General features: G+C 38.1%; 1 protein-coding gene across 1 annotated transcript in view; it reads left to right on the forward strand.

Moving 5' to 3' along the window:
* TYR (tyrosinase) overlaps positions 1-22,873 on the forward strand; it is a 140,835-nt gene that overhangs the window by 108,017 nt on the left and 9,945 nt on the right. The window contains exon 4 of the mRNA XM_028091717.2: positions 20,794-20,975. Coding sequence (XP_027947518.1) covers positions 20,794-20,975 — 182 coding nt within the window. The remainder of the gene's footprint in view (positions 1-20,793; positions 20,976-22,873) is intronic.

Consider the following 22,873-nt stretch of genomic DNA (forward strand, 5'->3'; position numbering starts at 1 on the left):
GGGGAAAACAGGCAATAAGTGGTAACAAATTAGAATATTTGTAGAGATTCAAAAATTCTCACTGTCATAAACTCTTTGGTTTATATCCCTGACTCTTCCTGAGATGGTCTGTGTTTGCTCCTTTGGTCTTCAAACCTGTTAGTCATTGTTTTCAGAAGGGGTCTCTAATGTCTCTCCTCTCTAGAGATCATGCCTTAGCTCAGAAGACAGGGATTCCTTCTTTTGTGTTCATTGTCTTCCCATAACAAAGACCCAATACAAATAGAATAATATATTTGTCCCTTGCCTAAAGTGGCAATTTATATTTTTGACCAGATTGTGTGACACTCAGAATCAGTGATCATTGTAAGAAATATATTTGTCACAAACCATGACAGACTCTTGACTCTGGGAAACAAACTGAGGGTTGAGGAAGGGGAGGTCAGGGGGAGGAATGGGGTAACTAGGTGATGGGCATTAAAGAGGGCATGTGATGTGATGAGCACTGGGTGTTATACGCAACTGATGAATCATTGAGCACTATATCAAAAACTGATGATGTACTATATGTTGGCTAATTGAATTTAAATACATTAAAAAAAAAGAAATACATTTGTCAGGTTCTCCCAATTGGAATAGAAGATCAGAGGCATAGAAAAGAAACTTAGAAATTGTGATAAAGATTTTTGGCTACAGAAAAAAATAAAAGGTGTTAGTTGGGTATATAACAACTACTTTAGAGAAACATACTCAGAAAATCTTTTTTTCAGCCCTTGATCTCTCTTTTCATGAGCTCCTTCCTTCTAGCAGTCAGAATCATTTGTTGTGATTAAGATGTTGGGTTATCCGGGGGCAGAGCAAGATGGCGGAGGTGTAGGAGACCTAGATTTTGTCTGGTCCCAGGAATTCAGCTGGATAGGGATCAAACCATTCTGAAAACCTACAAACTCAACAGGAGATCAAAGAAAAGAATAGCAACAACTCTCTGAACAGAAAAGCAACCCCTTTCTGGAAGGTAGGACGTGTGGAGAAGTGAATCCGAGGCGATATTCGGGAAGATAGATGGTGGGGGAGGGGGCCTCTGTCGGCCCCTTCTGGCAAGTGATAGAGCAGCGGAGCACAAAATCGGAACTTTTAGAAGGGAGGGAGTCACTCCAGTGGCTAAGTGGGGGGTGGAACGCTCACTGGGACAGTGTGGTCTCAGGACCCTTGGGGTCACAGAAAGACCAGGTGTGCCTGAGTGTGGCAGAGCTCCCAGGTATCAGAGCAGGGAAGCCGGCTGGAGAGATGGAGCCAAGTGGGCTCTCAGCTCGGGGTTGCCATAAACTGTGATCCACGGCACAGTCGGGCCACTGCTTCTCCAGCAGGGACCCAACAAGCAGCAGATCTGGAGAGACTCCCCTTCCTCCCCTGCGAGGAGCGGAAAGGGAGCACACAACAGGGATCTGCTGGATTTGGAAACTCCACACGGAGTCGGGTGCCAGAGATAGAAACGCTGGGTCACAGGCCGGGTGAGCACAGAGAGCAACTGGAGACTGGGGAGACAGGAGTGATTGACTGCTTTTCTCTGGGGTCTCACTGAGGATTGGGGCCCCGAATTCTCGGCTCCTCTGGGGAGGAGTATTGGGAGGCCACCCTTTTCACTCTTGCCCTCCAAAACTGTACAGAAAGCTTGCAGGGAACAAAAGCTCCCAAGAGCAAACCCGAGCAGATTACTTAGCCCGGACTCGGCAAGGGCGGGGCAATTCCACCTCCAGCAAAGACATTTGGGAACCACGGCAACAGGCCCCTCCCCAGAAGATCAGCAAGAACAGCCAGCCAAGACCAAGTTTACCGATCAATAAGAATGGCAGAAATCCAGCGGTAGGGGAATACTGAACATAGAATTCATGGCTTTTTCACCATGATTCTTTAGTCTGTCAAAGATAATTTTTTTAACCATCTTTTCTTTTTTTTTGAATTTTTCTTTTTCCCCTTTTCAAACAACATCTTCTCAATCCCTTTTTTAGAAAAATATTTTTTATTTTTCATTTTTAGAGCCATATTCTATCCCTTCATAGTAGTTACCCGTATTTTGGTATATATATATAAGTTGTTCGCTTTTTAAAATTTGAGATACAGTTTCTTCTAACAGATCAAAATATACCCTAAATCTCTACTGTATGGCTTTGTTCTAGTCTCCTCCCTGATCACATTCTCTCCCTTTTTTTTTAAATCCTCTTTTTTCTTTTTTCAACCAACTTCATATCAATTCCTTTTATAAAATATTTTATAATTTTCATCATTACAGTCATATTCCATCCCTTCATCATATTAACCCTTATTTTTGTACATATGTAAGTTTTACTTTCTTTAAAATTTTGGGAGTCAATTTCTTCTAAAAGACCAAAATATGCCCAAAATATAGTGTATGGCATTGATCTATGCACCGGCCTTATCATATTTGTTCATATTGTGTTTTTTTCTGTTTCATTTTGATTTTGTTTGTTTTTCTTTTTCTTTTTATTTTCTTTTTCTTTTTTCTTTCTGTCCCTTTCTTTTCCCCCAGTTTCAGGTCTTTCCTGATTTGTTTAGTGTATTTATCTGGGGACGCTGTTACCCGGTTAGCAGTTTGTTCTCTCATTCATCTATTCTCCTCTGGACAAAATGATAAGATGGAAAAAAACACCTCAACAAAAAGAACAAGAGGCAGTACCGACTGCCAGGGACCTAATCAATACGGACATTAGTACGATGTTTGAAGTAGAGTTCAGAATGATGATTTTAAAGGTACTAGCTGGGCTTGAAAAAAAAATGGAAGTTATTAGAGAAACCCTTTCTGGAGAAATAAAAGAACTAAAATCTAACCAAGTCGAAATCAAAAAGGCTATTAATGAGGTGCAATCAAAAATGGGGGCACTAACTGCTAGGATACATGAGGCAGAAGAGAGAATTAGCAATATAGAAGACTGAATGATGGAAAATAAAGAAGCTGAGAAAAAGAGAGATAAACAATTACTGGATCACAAGGGCAGAATTCGAGAGATAAGCGATACCATAAGAAAAAACAATATTAGAATAATTGGGATCCCAGAAGAAGAAGAGAGAGAGGGGCAGAATGTATATTGGAGCAAATTATAGCAGAGAACTTCCCTACTGTGGGGAAGGAAACAGGCATCAAAATCCAGGAGGCACAGAGAACCCCTCTCACAATCAATAAAAATAGATAAACACACCGACATCAAACAGTAAAACATACGAGTCTCAGAGACAAAGAGAAAATCCTGAAAGCAGCTCAGGAGAAGAGATCTGTAACCTACAATGGTAGAAACATTAGATTGGCAACAGATCTATCCACAGAGACCTGGCAGGCCAGAAAGGACTGGCATGATATATTCAGAGCACTAAATCAGAGAAAATATGCAGTCAAGAGTACAATGTCCAGCTAGGCTGTCATTGAAAATAGAAGGAGAGATAAAAATCTTCCAGGACAAACAAAAACTAAAGGAATTTGCAAACACGAAACCAGCCCTCCAAGAAATATTGAAAGGGGTCCTCTAAGCAAAGAGAGAGCCTAAAAGCAAAGGAATACAGACAATATACAGCAACAGTCACCTTACAGGCAATACAATGTCATTAAATTCATATCTTTCATTAGTTAGCCTGAATGTAAATGGGCTAAAAGCCGCAATCAAAAGACACAGGCTATCAGATTGGATTAAAAAACAAGGCCCATCAACATGCCGTGTGCAAGAGACTAATTTTAGACCCAAAGACATCCCCAGATTGAAAATGAGGGGGTGGAAAACCATTTACCATGCTAATGGACACCAAAAGAAAGCTGGGGTGGCAATCCTTATATCAGACAAATTAGATTTTAAACCACAGACCTGTAATAAGTGATGAGGAAGGACACTATATCCTACTTAAAGTGTCTATCCAACAAGAAGATCTAACAAATGTAAAAATTTATGCCCCTAACATAGGAGCAGCCAATTATATAAGGCAGTTAATAACAAAAGCAAAGAAACACATCGACAACAATACAATAATAGTGGGGGACTTTAACACCCCCCTCACTGATTATCTAAGCAAAATATCAACCAGGAAATAAAGGCCTTAAATGACACACTGGGCGAATGGACTTCACAGATATATTCAGAACATTCCATCCCAAACAACAGAATACAAATTCTTCTCTAGTGCCCATGGATCATTCTCCAGAATAGATCACATCCTAGGTCACAAATCAGGTCTCAACCACTACCAAAAGATTGGGATAATTCCCTGCATATTTTCAGACCACAATGCTTTGAAAGTAGAACTCAATCACAAGAGGAAAGTCAGAAAGAAATCAAATACATGGAGGCTAAAGAACATCCTACTAAAGAATAAATGGGTTAAACAGGAAATTAAAGAATAATTTAAAAAAATTCATGGAAACCAATGAAAATGAAAACAAACTGTTCAAAATCTTTGGGAAACAGCAAAGGCAGTCCTAAGAGGAAAGTATATAGCAATACAAGCCTTTCTCAAGAAAGAAGAAAGGTCTCAAATACACAACCTAACCCTACACCTAAAGGAGCCGGAGATAGAACAGCAAATAAAGCCTAAACCCAGCAGGAGAAGAGAAATAATAAAGATCAGAGCAGAAATCAATGAATTAGAACCAAAAGGACAGTAGAACAGATCAACGAAACTAGGAGCTGGTTCTTTGAAAGAATTAACAAGATTGATAAACCCCTTGCCAGATTAGGAAACGGAAAGAGAAATGACCCAAATCAACACAATCATGAATGAAAGAGGGGAGATCACAACCAACAATAAAGATATACAAACAAATATAAGAACATATTATGAGCAACTCTATGCTACCACATTACATAATCTGGAAGAAATGGATGCTTCCTAGATATGTATCAACTACCAAAACTGAACCAGGAAAACCTGAACAGACTTATAACCACTAAGGAATTTGAAGCAGTCATCAAAAATCTCCCAACGAACAAAAGCCTAGGGCCAGATGGCTTCCCAGGGGAATTCTACCAAACATTTAAAGAAGAATTAATACCTATTCTTCTGAAACTGTTCCAAAAAATAGAAATGGAAGGAAAACTTCCAAACTCATTTTATGAGGCCACCATTACCTTGATCCCAAACCAGACAAAGACCCCATCAAAAAGAATTACAGACCAATATCCTTGATGAGCATGGATGCAAAAATTCTCACCAAAATACTGGCCAATAAGATCCAACATTACATTAAAAGGATTATTCACCACGACCAAGTGGGATTTATCCCTGGGCTGCAAGGTTGGTTCAACATCCACAAATCAATCAATGTGATACAATACATTAATAAAAGAAAGAACAAGAACCATATGATCCTCTCAATAGATGCAGAAAAAGCATTTGACAAAATACAGCATCCTTTCTTGATCGAAACTCTTCAGAGTACAGGCATGGAGGGTACATACCTCAATATCATAAAAGCCATCTATGAAAAACCCTCAGCGAATATCATTCTCAATGGGGAGAAACTGAGAGCTTTCCCCCTAAGGTCAGGAACACGGCAGCGATGTCCACTATCACCACTGCTATTCAACATAGTATTAGAAGTTCTAGGCAAAGCAGTCACAGAACAAAAAGGAAAAAAATGCATCCGAATTGGCAAAGAAGAATTCAAACTCTCACTCTTTGCAGATGATATGATACTTTATGTGGAAAACCCAAAAGACTCCACCCCAAAACTGCTAGAACATATACAGGAATTCAGTCAAGTGGCAGGATATAAAATCAATGCCCAGAAATCACTTGCATTTCTATACACCAACAACAAGACAGAAGAAAGAGAAATTAAGGACTCGATCCCATTTACAATTGCACCCAAAACCATAAGATACCTAGGAATAAATCTAACCAAAGAGGCAAAGAAACTGTACTCAGAAAACTATGAAATACTCATGAAAGAAATTGAAGACACAAAGAAATGGAAAACGTTCCATGCTCATGGTTTGGAAGAACAAATATTGTGACGATGTCAATGCTACCTAGAGCAGTCTACACATTCAATGCAATCCCCTTCAAAATACCATCCACTTTTTTCAAAGAAATGGAACAAATAATCCTAAAATTTGTATGGAACCAGCAAAGACCCCGAATAGCCAGAGGAATGTTGAAAAAGAAAAGCAAAGCTGGGGGCATCCCAATTCCGGACTTCCAGCTCTATTACAAAGCTGTCATCATCAAGACAGTATGGTACTGGCACAAAAATAGACACATAGATCAATGGAACAGAATAGAGAGCCCAGAAATGGACCCTCAACTCTATGGTCAACTCATCTTTGACAAAGCAGGAAAGAATGTCCAATCGAAAAAAGTCTCTTCAACAAATGGTGTTGGGAAAATTGGACAGCCACATGCAGAAGAATGAAACCGAACCATTTCCTTACACCATACCCAAAAATAGACTCAAAATGATTGAAAGACCTAAATGTGAGACAGGAGTCCATCAAAATCCTAAAGGAGAAGACAGGCAGCAACCTGTTTGACCTCAGCCCCGGCAACTTCTTCCTAGAAACATCACCAAAGGCAAGGGAAGCAATGGCAAAAATGAACTCTTGGGACTTCATCAGGATAAAATTTTTTGCACAGTAAAAGAAACAGTCCACAAAACCAAAAGACAACCGACAGAATGGGAGAAGATAATTGCAAATGACATATCAGATAAATATAAAGAATTTCTTAAACTCAACACCCAAAGAACAAATGATCCAATCCAGAAATGGGCAGAAGACATGAACAGACATTTTTCCAAAGAAGACATCCAAATGGCCAACAGACACATGAAAAAGTGCTCAACATCGCTCAGCATCAGGGAAATCCAAATCAAAACCTCAATGAGATACCACCTCACACCAGTCAGAATGGCTAAAATTAACAAGTCAGGAAACGACAGATGTTGGCAGGGGTGTGGAGAAAGGAGAACTCTCCTACACTGAATGCAAGTGTCGGAATGCAAGCTGGTGCAGCCACTCTGGAAAACAATATGGAGGTTCCTCAAAAAGTTGAAAATGGAGCTACCCTACGGCCCAGCAGTTGCACTACTGGGTATTTACCCCAAAGATCCCTACAAATGTGCAGATCCGAAGGGGTACATGCACCCTGATGTTTATAGCAGCAATGTCCACAATAGCCAAACTGTGGAAGGAGCCAAAATGTCCATTGACATTTGAATGGTTAAAGAAGATGTGTATATATATATACAATAGAATATTATGTAGCCATCAAAAGGAATAAAATCTTGCCATTTGCAACATCGTGTATAGAACTGAAGAGTGTTATGCTGAGCGAAATAAGTCAATCAGAAAAAGACATGTATCATATGACCTCACTGATGTGAGGAATTCTTAATCTCAGGTAACAAACTGAGGGTTGCTGGAGTGGTGGGGGGGTTGAGAGGGATGGGGTGGCTGGGTCATAGACATTGGGGAGGGTATTTGCTATGGTGGTCGCTGTGAATTGTGTAAGACTGTTGAATCACAGACCCTTACCTCTGAAACAAATAATATATTATATGTTAAAAAAAATAAAAGAAGATAGCAGGAGGGGAAGAATGAAGGGGGGGAAATCGGAAGGGGAGTAACCATGAGAGACAATGGATTCTGAAAAACAAACTGAGGGTTCTAGAGGGAATGGGCGTGGGAGGATGGGTTAGTCGGGTGATGGGTATTAAAGAGGGCACGTTCTGCATGGAGCTCTGGCTGTTATTCGCAAATAATGAATCATGGAACACTGCATCAAAAACTAATGATGTAATGTATGATGATTAACACAACATAATAATAAAAAAAAAGATGTTGGGTTGTCTGCTCCAGTTGAATTTGCTTTCTTTTTTTAAATTTTTTTATTATTAACTTATAATGTATTATTTGTTTCAGAGGTATAGGTCTGTGATTCATTAGTCTTACACAATACATAGTGCCCACCACAACACATACCCTCCCCAATGTCCATCACCCAGCCACTCCAACCCTCCCACTCCCCTTTCCTCTAGCAACCCTCAGTTTGTTTCCTGAGATTTAGAGTCTCTTATGGTTTGTCTCCCTCTCTGGTTTCTTCGTGTTTCATTTTTTCCTCTCTTCCCTTATGATCCTCTGCCTTGTTTCTCAAATTCCACATGAATTTGCTTTCTGAAGGATGTTTTACATTGTCTTCTTTGTTCATTAGGCTAGACTTGCACATAGTATTATTTTTTCTCATCTAAATTTTCAATGATATTGCTATTATTGCTCCATAAATTATTTGCATATTTGTGTTCCATATGTTTCTATAATTGTACATCATAAATATTCTTAGGCATGCATAGAATATTTGCTGTTCACTGGAAAGAAGCATTTGAGCTCATATTGAATTTTTCTTCTGCCAGATAGCATTCCTGGTGTTCAAATTTGTGACCTTCTTTGCTTTCTTGTTTCATTTACAGACATTACATTCAGTTTTTCTTACAGTGTTAGTATAGGCCCTAGTTACTTAGCTACCCCATATGTGTTGGTGGTCCCTTGCCTCTAACCTCTCCAACAAAAATCCTTCCTGGGCAACACTTCCATATACATCTTCTTATGCCCAACATTTTTTCATGTCATTCACCTTCTCAAATGGCAGCAGTGACTCTGATTACATATGGAATAAATTCAACTGCCTTATGCTGACACCCATAGATTTTTGATATTTTGTTCCTGTCTGTCCATTTTTCTCACTACTCCTTCTTTTATCCATATGCACCAAATGAACATAATGATTTTTTTCATTAAATGTTCTGGAAAAGAGAAAGGAACCCAGGAGATATGCAGGCCAGGTATAGGTATTTATGAGTTGGCACCTGTCCTATTAGTGATCCAAGGTGAAGAATGAGATTCGTAGTAATTTTTATTAACAAGGACTCATAGAACCTACAAGGAAAATAAAAGATATCCTATTCCAGTTGAGGATTGGTGAAAACTGATTAATGGAATTATAGCCTTTGTGCCCCCGAGAATGCAGTGTTCTCTAGGCTGTGAGGTAGGTTCTTAGGAGAAGATATAGTTCCATAACCTCTCTGAATTTCCATTGAACAATACCAATTCTTGGTGAAGCTGAAAGCATCTGAAGGGCCAGGTGCCAAAATGGTAGTAATATCTTTTTGTCTGGAGAAAAGAGTTTTCAGTACAAATAAAGGAGTTCTCCATCTGTGTAGGTAATCGACGTGTGGTGAACTCTCTGCTGTAATGCTCAGAAGCAGGTAAAACCAATCATGACTGAGGGAAAGTAGTAAGGCTGCTAACATCACATCGAAAGTTGATGCCTAGGGCCTAGAGACATGGTATTAAAAGCCCAATTTAGAATGTTGGAAACCACAGTGTCTTCTGGTGCTCGTGACAGCAATGCCGGGTCAGTGAAACAGTGCTTATACTAATTACGCCCACTTTGAACTTGATTTACTGTTCTTGCCATAAATGATGACTTTTACTCCATGATACCTAAAGATAATTTTCCACATTAGATACATGTCCTAGAACCTTGGCTAAACTAAAACTACAGAAAATATATATAAATGGTTTAGGTAGATTTCCTCCCAGAAGTTGCTTAAGGGAAGGACTTTGTCCTTTGAGACATTTTATCTTGCACTTTACCATACACTTCCTTTACTTGCCTGTGTGGGTAGATACTCAATAGCTATTTGTAAATATATGTTTTTAAAAGTATGTATGTATATAATATATTCTCCTTCCCATGGGACAGATTCTAGAATAGTCACTTATCAAATATTTATTGGGTGCCAACTGCATACAGGCACTACTTTACCTTTAATGGATATAGCAGTGAGTGGATTAAGCTTTCATTTCTCATAAAAATGCCACAGATTTTTCCACTCACAAGCTCTTTCCCAATATTTCTCTTTTCCTGGCTAAATGAGAAAGTGGGCAAATCATGCAGGTTCACTCTGTTTGCAAAACACGCAATCAGAAGCACTTGTTGTCATGGAAAGAGCGCAGTGCAGTAAACCAGAGTTTGATTTCTCTTGCTCCATTTATTAACTAAAGAATTGAAGGAAGTTACTTAAACTCCTGTTTTTGGTCTGTTCACTCGGTTTGTGTGTTTTCATGTGAAAACTGCAGTGACATAATACTTTGCCAAGGTTAAGAATAGATACTGCGGTGAGGTTGTCTGGTTTTGAATCGTTATTCTGCCACCTGCCCCTGTACTAACTGTGTAGCCTTGAGTGCGAGTCTTTGTGCTTCAGTTTTCTCCTCTGTAAAATAGGGATAATAATCAAACATTTGGGGCACCTGGGTGGCTCAGTCAGTTAAGCTTCTGCCTTTGGCTCAGGTCATGATCTCAGGGTCCTGGGATTGAGCCCTGCATCTGGCTCCTGGCTCAGGGGGGAGAGCCTGCTTCTCCCTCTGCTTCTGCCTCTCCTCCTGCTCATGCTCTCTCTCTCTCTCTCTCTCTCTGTATCTCTGTGTCTCAAATGAATAAATAAAATCTTAAAGAAATAATCAAACATTCCCCACAAGTTTGTTTGGTGAATGAAATGAGTTCCCCTGTGAGAAATACTTCCAGCAGCACCCAGCACATAATGTTGTATAAGCTAATGCTCATGACTGCTACTCTTACTAATACCTCTCTTGCAGTAATTTTTGAGAAATAATACAATGTATGTCAAAATGCCCAGCATAGTACCACATATCTAACTACTTAATAAATGGGAATGATCACTGGATTGTCACTATTTGAGGAGCCTCGGAAGCATCACTATAATGAAGAATAGTAGGAAGTAATGGAAAAGTTTATGTTAAATCAAGAGAAATTTCATAAGGAATGGGGGCAGCATAGCTGTCTTAAGGAAAGTCATAGTTGTCTGCATATGTAGAAGTTGTCTTATTCATTACTGGTCCACTGATATATCATGATCTCCAGTAGATGGAAATTACATGTGTTGACTTATTATTATTTAATATAATATATAAAAATACACATACCTACTGTAATCATATTTCTAAAATTCAAATTCAGTCATGGTCACTCCTTATCTAAAGTACTTAGGTAGCAAATTAACTCTCAGGATCAATCCAAACTACACTCCCCTCCCCCTGTGCTGTGTATAAGCTGACACATCTCACCTTTCTCATTTCACTCCCTATTAATCTTGCCCCACTCTACATTCTATTCCAACACACCAAAAAAAATTTTCAGGTTTCAATTACATAGGTGCCCAGTCTCCCTATGGGTCTCTGTTTTGAACACAAAGCCTCCAGGATAGTCTACTCATCAGTTTAAATACCATCCCTGCCGTGAAAAGCTTTCCTTGACTCCCAACCATTAGCTGCTCCTCTTGCAGTCCCATAGGTTTTATACACATGCTTCCAAGAGCATCATTGACCTTGATTTGGAATTTTATGGTATCTGTTTATCACAACATGGAATAAGATCCATAGAGGATAAGGATCATTCTGATCCATCCATGGAGCTTGACATGTAGTGGGTACAAAATAGAATATTTAATGAACAAATAAATGGGAAATTTAGTGAAGGGGGCAAAGAAAGCTGTATTATCACCGCTTCCTTGGGAAGAGCACTGAGAATCTGGAGGCCAATCGGTAATATCTATTGAAAGCCAAATGAAAATGCTGCCCCATTTACACCAAACATTGTCTGGGAGGGCTGACCCTTTCAGATACTCCTCATGGACCACTCTGAGCAGCTGTGGCCTGTGAGTGCAGCTGGGCTCATTCAACTGGGGTGCAACTTCTGCCTAACACAGTGGTTCTCAGTCCTGGATGCACATTATAGTCACATGGGGAACATGGCAGCTTGCTTTTAATCCTCTCTCAAAACAGCTCGTGGCAGGGTGCCTTGCCACCTGATGACACCCCTACATGTTTATGGGAAAAGGAAAAATAAAACTCTGAAACTGCCTTTCATATACTTCTAGATTTTTGGTTCTTTTTGGTTCATTATCACTGATATTTTGGTTCTTACCTGAAAATTCCTTCAAGTTTCATCATTAGCTTAAGTGATTTTAATCTGGTTTTCACTCCCTTACCCATTCTCCAAGGACTTGGCTGCCCTTTCCCCAACCAAGCTAAGAAGTTGTAGAGCATATATTTAAAATTATGGCCAGTTGAGGTTGGCCCTGGTTGAATTTCTTAGCTGTGGAGCAGGCTTATCATTTGCAGCTACTCATCCCTGACAATCTATGCTCTTAAAGTGTCCATTTCTTTTAAATGTGTTATTTTTCAGTAAAAATTTCCATAATCTCCTTAAATGAGTTCTATCATTAGGCAGATACATGAAGAAAAGGAGCTTCGGGGAACTGTTATTTCAAACCCAGAAAGAGGCTCCAAGTTTTTGTAGGGGTCTCAGCATAAATAAGTTTTGTATCTACTGCCTGGTTACTTCCTTTGGGCCCCCAAAATTCAGCTGTTTATTCATTTAATTACGCATTCATTAAACAACAGGGTTATGTCAATTCCTTGCTTAAAATTCCCCAAAGTCTTCTCATATATTTCAAAATAATTTTCAGACTTTTTACCTTTTTTAATGTGTAAAAAGGCCCTATATAGTTTTGGTTTAGTCACATATACCCACATACATCCTTCCTTCCAGTCCTTTTGAACCACTTGCAGGGCCCCAAAGGCATACCTCCATTTCTTCATGCTTGTGCTCTATTCTTTCCTAAACTGCCTTTCCCATTTAGTAATTTGCCCAGATGCGCTATTCACTTTTCAAGAGTTGGGTATGAGTGTCATCTAAAATGGGGTGTCTTACCCAACACCACCATCATGGTTAATTTATGTGTCAACTTGGCTAGGCCATGGTACCCAGACATTTGGTCAAGCATTATTCTAGATGTTTCTGTGAAGGTGTTTTTAAAGAAGATATTAATATTTAAATTAGTAGACTTTGAGGAAAGCAGATTACCCTCCATAATATGGGTAGACCCCATTTAATCAGTTGAAGGTCTTCATAAGAAAAAACAGACCTCCCCAAGCAAGAATGAATTGTGCTAGTAGACTGCCTTTGGATTTTAACTGTGTCTCTTGCCTCGGTCTCCAGCCTGCCTGCCTACCCGGAAGATTTTGGATATGCCAAGTCTCTACAATTGTATGAGACTCGCTCTCTCTGGCTCTCTCTGTTACTCTATCTTCCTTTCTCTATATTTTTCTCTGTGTCTCTCTCTGCAAGCACACACACACACACACACACACACACACACACACACACACACACACACCTTTGGTTCTGTTCTTCTGGGGAACTCTAATACATCACCCATCCCCTTCTGAATCAGATGCTATCTCCTCTTTCTTTGTTCTCCCAAGATGTTAATGGCCCTGCTTCTCCCATGGCACTCACACCATACCATGCTGAGTGACTGATCAGACTGCAACTCTCTTAAAGATTAGACAGTTTGCCATTTGAACTTTATAGTCCCACCACCTAACCCAATGGTTATTACATGCTAGACACTGTGCTAACTGTGGTGGATCAATGAATAGCATCCAACTCAAAACCATCAGCATCTCTTGGATTCCTCTTTTTCTCAGTTCCGTTATCTAACCACTAAATAAATGATATCTTAATATATTTAATTCACATTCTCTTTGAGAATTTAGTAAAAATTTGTGTGCTCTTCCAAGAAAACTCTACAATTCCTGCTAAATTTCACATATCTTTGAACTATGTGAACCCAGCCCACTTGTTGTGTAGGCAGTATGAGGGACATTTAGTGAAAAATGATCAATAAGACATCATTGTTCTCAGTGTTTTTCCCCATACACTGTTAGAGAGTGACACATAATAAAATAATTACAATATGACAGATACAATAATCAAAGGAGAGAAACATTAACTCTGATTGGTATTTTCATAGAAGTGGCATTTAACCAAAGCCTTGAAGAAGCAAAAGATGTAGTAGAAAATAAAAGTTTAATGAAATCCTATGAAAGGAAAACTCAAAAACAAAGTAATTATAGTTTTAATATCAATAATAGTAATAATTACTCTATTCTATACATTATGCTAAGTGGTTTCACATATATTAACACAATAATCACCAGAATTGCTTTAGGTAAGTACTATGATGTGTTAGTTTTGCTAGGGCCACCATAACACAGTACTACAGCCTGGGTGAATTTGTTCCCCACACTAGACTAGAATTTTGGCTGGCTGGCTGTAGGTATCCCAAGCAGTGTCTCAGAGACAATGTGATGATCACTGCATCTGTCTTGGCCTTCCAGAAAGATGAAACCTGAGAAATATAATCCCAGATTCTCTTATCCTTTCATTGTCTCACTAATCTGATAGCTTCACTTATTAACACAGGCTGGTGGCTTCTTCATTTATATTTCTGGGAGTAAATCTTGCTCTGAAATCCAGACCTAAATATTTAGCTGACCACCTGCCATCCCCATTGGAATGTTTCAAAATTATCTTCAAGCACACAGCACATCAAAAATCATAATATTAAGATCCCTTCCTCATGCCATACTTCCTCTCCAGCTGTCTACATCTTTGGGAATAAAAAATATTTTGCTCTGCAGTATAAGCCAGAAAACCTGGAGTTTTCTATGACACCTCCTCCTTCAGTTGTACTGCTTGGACAGTCACACACCATCTTTTTGCCTAGACCTTGTTTTCACAGTGATTTCTTCATTCCTTGCTCCCTGTAAGGGATAGTTCCCCACAATGCAATCTGTGCAATCCTTTAAAAATGATCATCATATCAATTATTTAAAAATTATCACCTACCACCCCAGAGACAGTGACTTCCTGTTGCTCTTAGGAAAATGTACAAATATTTCTCATGTGTCTTCTGCAGCACTTCATGATGGGGGCCCCATTTACCTCTCTAGCCTGATCTCTATTTTCTTCCTGCTTTCCATAGACCTATCAGTCATTTAGTTCCTTGGACTTGCTATGTACTTCTCATCAAAAGCCCTTTGCAAACTCTTTTCGAGTCTTCAGAAATGTTCCTCCACCATTTCTCTAAATATGCTTTCTTCAACTCGGTTTAACAGACTATCAGAGACTTTCCCAGAGGCTACAGACTAAATGAAGTCTCCTCATTACATCTTACCTTGTTGTTTTCTTGCATAGTATTTACCAGTCTGTAATTATAGATTTATTTTTGAAATTACTGGTTAGTATCTGTCTCCACCCCTAGCCTATAAGTACCACAAGGACAGGAAACTTCACCAAAGGTAACTTGGGGAACTTTTTCTTGCACAAAGACAGTTTATTATAGATGCTCAGAATGTACATATTCATCTATTTCTTAAATAGATGAATAAATGAATGAAAACTTTTTCTGCCAAAGAGGTGTATGTTACTATTTTGTTGTGGTGGTAGAGGAGGTACTAAAGCAAATCAGCTTTTAAATAAATTAAGGCTTTCTTGTTTGTTCTTTTAAAAAAAATAAACTCTCATTTAGAAGTCTTCTAGTTACAAAAATGTGCAAAGATAGAACCAAGTTCCCATATACTCCAGATCTATGTCCCCCTATTATTGTGTCTTACATTGGTATGGAACATTTGTCACAATTAATGAAATAATACTGATCCATTATTAACCAAAGTCCATACTTTATTAAGATTACTTAGTAGTTATTTAATATCTTTTGCAGGATCCCAAGCAGGATACCACATTACATTTAATCATCATATCCCTTAGGCTCTTCTTGGCTGTGACAAGTTTTCAGACTTCCCTTGTTTTGGATGTCCTTGACAGTTTTGAGAAATACTGCTCAGATTTTTGTAGAAGGACTCTCTATTGGGATTTGCCTGATGTTTTTCTCATGTTTAGACTGGAGTTATGTGTTTTGGGTAGGAAGATGACAGAGATAATCACCATTCTCTTCACGTCATTTCAAGGTTGCATGCTAGAAACACATATGATTATCGATGTTAATCTTGATCACCTGGCAGAGGTAGTATTGGTCAGTTTCTCAAACTGTTAAATGACTTCACCACTCTTCCCTAATGTACTCTTTGGAAGGAAGTCACTATGTGCAGAGTTATATACCACCTGCATTAAGTACTTGGAGTATTTACATAATTATTTGAAATTCTTCTGCATGGTATACTTATGTATTCCCCCCATTTATTTATTTATTCATTAATTTATATCAGTAGTTTCAGTGGGTATCTCTGGTTGCTTTTATTGGAGAATATTTCTTCTGCTCTGTTCACTTTTTCTTCTTCTGTAATTCTAATTACACATGTTACCTTTTTTGAAATTATCCCACAGTTCTTGATTCCCCCCCCATTCTTTCTTTGCTTTGCTTTCTAGTTTGGGAAGTTTCTCTCTCCAAGCTTACTGATTCTTTTCTAAGCTGCGTCGAATGATGAACCCATCAAAGGCATTCTTCATTTCTGCTACGGTGTTTTTGATTTCCAACATTTCCTTTGAGTCTTTCTTAGAGTCTTTCCACCAATCTGCTTCACTACCCATCTGTTCTTGCATGTCATTTACTTTTTCTGTGAGAGCCCTTAACATATTATTCACAACTGTTTAAATTCCCTGTCTGATAATTCCAATATCTATTTCATATCTGAGTTGGGGCTTACTTTGCTTTGATTGCTTTGTCTCTTCAGACTGTCCTTTCCTTGCCTTTTGGCATGCTATGTAATTTGTTATTGAAAGGCAGATATATTTTGTGGAGTAGGAGGAACTGAGGTAGATAGGCCTTTAATGTAAGTATGTATGTTAATCTGGCAAGATGTTGAGCTGTGTTTAATGATTTTTGTAGCTGTAGGTGCTAGAGGCTTCAAATTTCCCTAGGTCTGTCTTAGTCTTCACTCTTGGCTTTGGGCTTTCCTGTATACTAGTCCTCTGATACTGTCTCTCTTGTAGCTCTTTCAGTTGCAATCTCTGTCATTATACTGGAGATCTGTTGATATCAAGGTGGGGTGGGGTGTTGTGTTCTAAAATATTCTGATTAAATTTCAGTCTTTTACTTGGCTAATGTCTTGGGGCTCTGACCTTTATGACTGTTTCTCCAATGGTATAGCTTTTCTTTTCCTCTCCTTCCTACATTTTTGGTTACAGTATTTCCAATTTATTTCCTTGAAGCCCTGACCAATGTGGCCTATGTTTTATTTCCTCTTAAGTGAGAGAAAAGCTGGAATCCCCTTCTCCCAGTTGGATAAGGCTCTGGAAAGTTATTTCCTCTGAATGAAAGAGGTTTGTTATAGAGAAGGCTGGGGACTTACTTCATAATGGTACCTCTCTCCCTCCCTCTGACAGAGCCAGGAGAGGATCTTTCTCCAGTCTTCATCATGAAAACCTGGTAGAGTTCCTGGAGTTAAAATCCCCAAATGCATGGGAGTCTCCCTAACACTCCCAGGCTCCCAGGAGTTTCTCACTACCACTGTTAGTCCATACTCAATCTCCAACTGTTCATCAAAATGTTCAAGTATCTCTACCCATTTATGGATACAGCTATTTCTGTTCCTGAAGAGCAAGTCTCAGCTGTGTTCCCCTGGATGTACTTATCTCTGCAGTTTGGGGGCGTGGGTGACTGTTTGTTCTGTGACCTCATTCTCTCATGGTCCAAGAAAAGTTGTTGGTTTTCCATTTGTCTAGCCTTTTCTTGCTGTAAGGATGGGAGTGTCCAGGGTTCTTACACATAAGACTTGAAACCAGATGTCTTGCAGTACTTTTATATATAAAACACACTCCTTCCTATTTGCATCTGCCATCATCTTTATGTTTTCCTAATTCTGGAAAACTTCCTAGATACAGATTATATAAATCTTTTGTAAGAAGATAAGTTCTTGCCAAAATATCAGTGTGATTATCTAAGTTAAGCATCAGTATTCTAATGTGAGTCATTTTAGACATGGTTTGATGAAATTAACTGAAGATGAGAACCACCAATGAAGAATTTAATCAAGATTAATATCTTCCTTTTAAAAGGTTGATAAGGTGGGTGAGCACATTAATGGTTTTATCTATTAAATCTTTTGGTGCTAAGAATTGATGTCCTTGTCTTATCTAGGTAAAGAATTTTTGTTTCTTGGCAGAAAAAAAGATTATTTATAAGCTGAACTATAGTAGTAATTTTTCTCAATTGGTGGAAGGCACAATTTTTGCCTCAAGCCCTTATCTGGTAGCTCATTTAGAAACAGTGGGCTGTTTCTAAATCAAAGTTTAATAGAGGTGGGGGGGAGACTAATTGTATCAGAGAGCCTCCTTCTCATTAAAAAATATAGATTTGCCAGTTGACAAGCTGATAAATATTGTTTAAGCATGTTTAAATATTGTTTAAACATTAAATATTGCATAATGCAATAAAATACCTTTTAAATCATTATAATACAATTCTCTTTTTTGTTAAAATATATGTAGTGTTATTATGCAGATTTTATAAACTAGATATAACAGAAGTATGAAGCGATTATATGAATTCTTTCTTCTCTCATTTTGGCTCATTTATATTTTCTAAATTGCATATAATAAACAAGTAATGCTTTTATGGAAAGTAGAAACCTGCAGAAGTTAAAACAAAAAAACTAATTAATAAAATTTTAGGACTTGAATAGAATGTGGGACTTGTTTGTTAGGCCTTCTTAAAAAGATCCAGCTCAAAGGGGTGCCTGGGTGGCACAGTCAGTTAAGCATCCAACTCTTGACTTCAGCTCAGGTCATGGATCTGAGGGTTGTGAGATCGAGCCCTGCATTAGGCTCTGCACTGGGCATGGAGTTTGCTTAAGATTCTCTCTCTCCCTTTCCCTCTGCTCCTCACCTCCCCACCACTGCTTTCACTCTCCCTCTAAAAAATAAACTAAATGTTTCCCTAATTAAAAAAAAAAAAGAACCAGCTCAAATATACATGGCTTTGGCATTTCTGTAACAGTATGTCTCACTTCTCATGCCAATTTTAACATTCTTCAAAGATAACATTAATAGTGAGGAGTGGGGAGAAGAGGAAGAAGGGGATGTGGATGATGATTGTTTCCACTTACATTTGTCAAGCACTTAACTAGACATCTTACTGATATTAGTTAATCCAGAAATATTATTCCCATTTCACATGTGAAGAAAATGAAAATCAAACAGTTTAAGAAATTTTACAAAGTTCCCTTGTCACAACCCATGGAACTCAGGTTTTTATGCAGGCTCATATTTCTCCAAAATTTGACATACAATAAGTACTCAGTAAACATATTTAATAATTGAGCTATTTAGAGAGCATTTAATATTTATGGACCAGATTTTCAGTGCTTATCAGTGGCCTGCTGATCTCTCAATTAATTCAAAATTAAAAGCCAACTTGAACCACAACTAGTATTTGGAGTCCAGATTCTCTAAGCAAATAAAATTGTTTTTCATCATGGAAAAAATGATCACCATGCTGCCATCCAGCATCATTGTTCTCTTCTTTACTGTACTTCAAAATGTTTTTTCAATTTTTGTTTGTTTGTTTGTTTGAAGCATTATCACTTTCCTTTTTAGCACCATTGCTGGGACCATGCACTTACCCTTTATCTCCTGGAATAAATTTTATAGCTAAGTACCATAGCTTACTTATTTAGCACTTTCCTAAATATTATCACATGAGATCATCCCTTTGGAAATAGGGCAGATATTATTGCTTGCATTTAAAGATGAGGAGGCTAGATCTCCAAGAATTTCATTGATTTGTTTAGAGTCATACAGCTTTTAAAGCACAGAGCTAGGCCTCAAGGGGAGTTCTCTGACCTCAGATCTTATTCTTCCTTCTGTTATATGGCCTAATAATACAAAGCCATTCTCTTTGTCACATTTTTTAGTGACACACTATAAATTCTTCTATAGGTTGAGTATTCTTACTCAATCTTTTTGATCCCTTAATTGTTAAGCTTTCGTTCCAGTCAGAATTTTTAATTGTGCAGAACAGAGACTAACTCTGGCCAATTTACAGAAAAAGAATTTACTAAGAAGATATTGGATAGCTCAGGAAATCATGGAGAAGCAGGTTCAGAAACAGGTGGGAACAAGGGAGGAGGAGGGTGGCAACCATGAGCTCTGCTAAAACCATTCTCTAGAGCACCAGATATTTCCTTGCTGGTTATTCCGGTCTTGCAATCCCTAAAAATTGGATATTGTTATTGCAAATGTCTTTGCCCATGACCAGAATAGTTTTCAATCATCCTTTCTTCTGTGTGTCACTATCTTCTGTTTCAAAGGCTTCATGGGTATATCTGAGTGACTGAGTATGGATCATAATGGTCATACTCTAGTTTCAGGGGAATTTGGGAAACCAGTCCAAGTATTTTTAGTCTCCATTATGGGAGGTGAGCTCTTTCTCTCTCCAAGTTTCATTAAGCATACTCTTCACTAAATATGGCAAGATGGTTGAAATAATTGAAAGTGTCCCTACCATGACCCCCAAAATGACCAAATTCCAGTATGGATTCCAACTTAGTTTTATGTGTCCTTTCTTTGGGTTAACTTTCTTTGAGATAAGAAACATATTTAATTTACAACTTTGACCCAGTTGTCACTCAACCAATAATTACCCTTGCTTTGCAGCTTTCTGAAAGGTCTAAACTTGTCATGTAAGATTCACTTACTTAAGAAATTCCCCTTCCAAAATTATCTTCCCATATTTCTTTCAAATAAGTGAGCTTCATCAGGGCCTGACAGTATGAACTAGTGCTTTACAAAATATTTTCAAAGCATGAAAAATATATTTGGCATCTTTCCATGTCTTGGGATTTTAAGATATGCCTTGTTATTTTACTTTAAGAATTCTAAATATTTTATAAATAGCATGTCTCTAAGTCTGAATAATCCTTTCCTCTACAGTATTTTTGAACAGTGGCTCCGAAGGCACCATCCTCTTCAAGAAGTTTATCCAGAAGCCAATGCACCCATTGGACACAACCGGGAATCCTACATGGTTCCTTTTATACCTTTGTACAGAAATGGTGATTTTTTTATTTCATCCAGAGATCTGGGCTATGACTATAGCAACCTAAAAGAATCAGGTAAAGTTTAATTTCTTTCATATGAATTAGTGAATCTAGTGTGACCAACTTCTTTTGAGAGAGAACCTAACCATATGTATTTATAATGTTATCCCCAAAGCCTTTAAATTGGGAAAGCACATTACAACTCTTAATTTATCACTAATTTATTATTACATGAACTAAGTTGCAAGGATCTTTAAATTCACATCCATTCTGCTTAATATAGGGCATTTTGTATATGGAACCATGGAAAGAACACTAGAATTAAAATCAGAAAGGAAAAAACGGGTTTAAGACATGACCCTATCAGCTGACTGTTAAGTGACTTGGAAATTTTGCTTCAATCCCATGCATCTCAGTTTTTTAACCTGAAGTATTGGGATCAGAATACCACAAAGAGATATTGTGATAATTTTTTTAAAAGACTTTATTTATTTGAGAGCAAGAGAGAGTATGAGCTGGGGGAGAGGCAGATGGAGAGGGAGAGGAAGACTCCCCACTGAGCCAGAAGCCCTATGTGGGCCTCAATTCCAGGACCCTGGGATCATGACCTGAGTGGAAGGCAGATGCTCAACTGACTGCCTTCCAGACACCCCAAGATACTGTGATAATTAAATGAATATGATGTATTAAAGAGTCCAGTATGGTGTGGTACAAGATAGACATCCAGCAGGTTTAGAGTCATCTTTGGGAACTTTCTCCTAGGGTTACCAAGAAAATTTGTGGATATTTTTATTTTAAGTCCAGTTAATAATAATAATAAAAAAGAAAAAGGAGTAGAAGAAAGAATGAACTATTATGATAATTTTTATGACTATGATTAAGGTAATAGTATAAAACTCTAAGATTATAATTCTATCTGGACTTTAAATAATCTTCCTGAGTAGAAATATGTCAATATCTTCTTAATAAATGAGGAACAGTTAGCAATGTCTTCCCCCACCAAAGAGCCTGCTACATGCAGATCTCATACATGTGTTATTAATCAATCATATGTTAGGTAAGTATTATTATCTCCAGAAACAGGTGAGGACGCTAATACTATGAGAATTTAAGTGACTTTCCCAATATCAGACACCAATATATGGAGAAGCCAGATATCAAAACCACAAGGCCCTCTCTTCAACTCAATACATTATGGCTCAGTCGTTAAGCATCTGCCTTCGGCTCAGGTCATGATCCCAGGGTCCTGGGATCGAGTACCACATCGGGCTCCCTGCTCAGCAGGAAGCCTGCTTCTCCCTCTCCCACTCCCCCTGCTTGTGTTCCTGCTCTCACTGTCTCTCTCTGTCAAATAAATAAAATCTTAAAAAAAAATTCAATACATTATGCTTCTACTCTAACACAAGATGGTCAACAACCAAAAACAGTAAAACAGCATATGGCTTTTAGGTAAGAGGTATTTGATAAGCATTGATATTTCATTATATTCATTGATAACTCATAAAATGATAATTCATAACAAGAAGATAAGTAAATTAAACAAATTAATGACATTTACCAACTTCCAAACCTTGTGTTAGATTTTAAGGAAAATGACTGACATAGTTCCAAATCTCAAGGAGCTCCAAGTTCAGTGTGGAAGACAGACAGTTGTGCAAGAAAGTACAAAACATCAGGCTGTGTTAAGTGCAGCAAAAGAGTCATAAACAAAAATCCAACAGGAGCACAGGGGAGAAAGCAATGACTTCTGAATAATTCAGCCTAGAAAGACAAGACAAGACTCTGAAGGATGAGCAGGCAAGTAGCAGATAGAAAAGGGCAGAGAATAAGAGAATATTCTAAATGAAGAAAATAACAGGAAAAATAGAGGTGGAAAGTGTACAGTGTATTTATACAATGTTAATTTCTCCTATTTGAGTAGGAGAAGCAATGGAAAATTTCCCTGTGGAGAGAAATGGAGTCCCTTCATAATA

The sequence above is a fragment of the Eumetopias jubatus genome, unplaced genomic scaffold (assembly GCF_037043125.1).
Source record: "Eumetopias jubatus isolate StellerSeaLion01/CBP00866 unplaced genomic scaffold, mEumJub1_p1.0 scaffold_13, whole genome shotgun sequence".
NCBI lineage: Eukaryota > Metazoa > Chordata > Mammalia > Carnivora > Otariidae > Eumetopias > Eumetopias jubatus.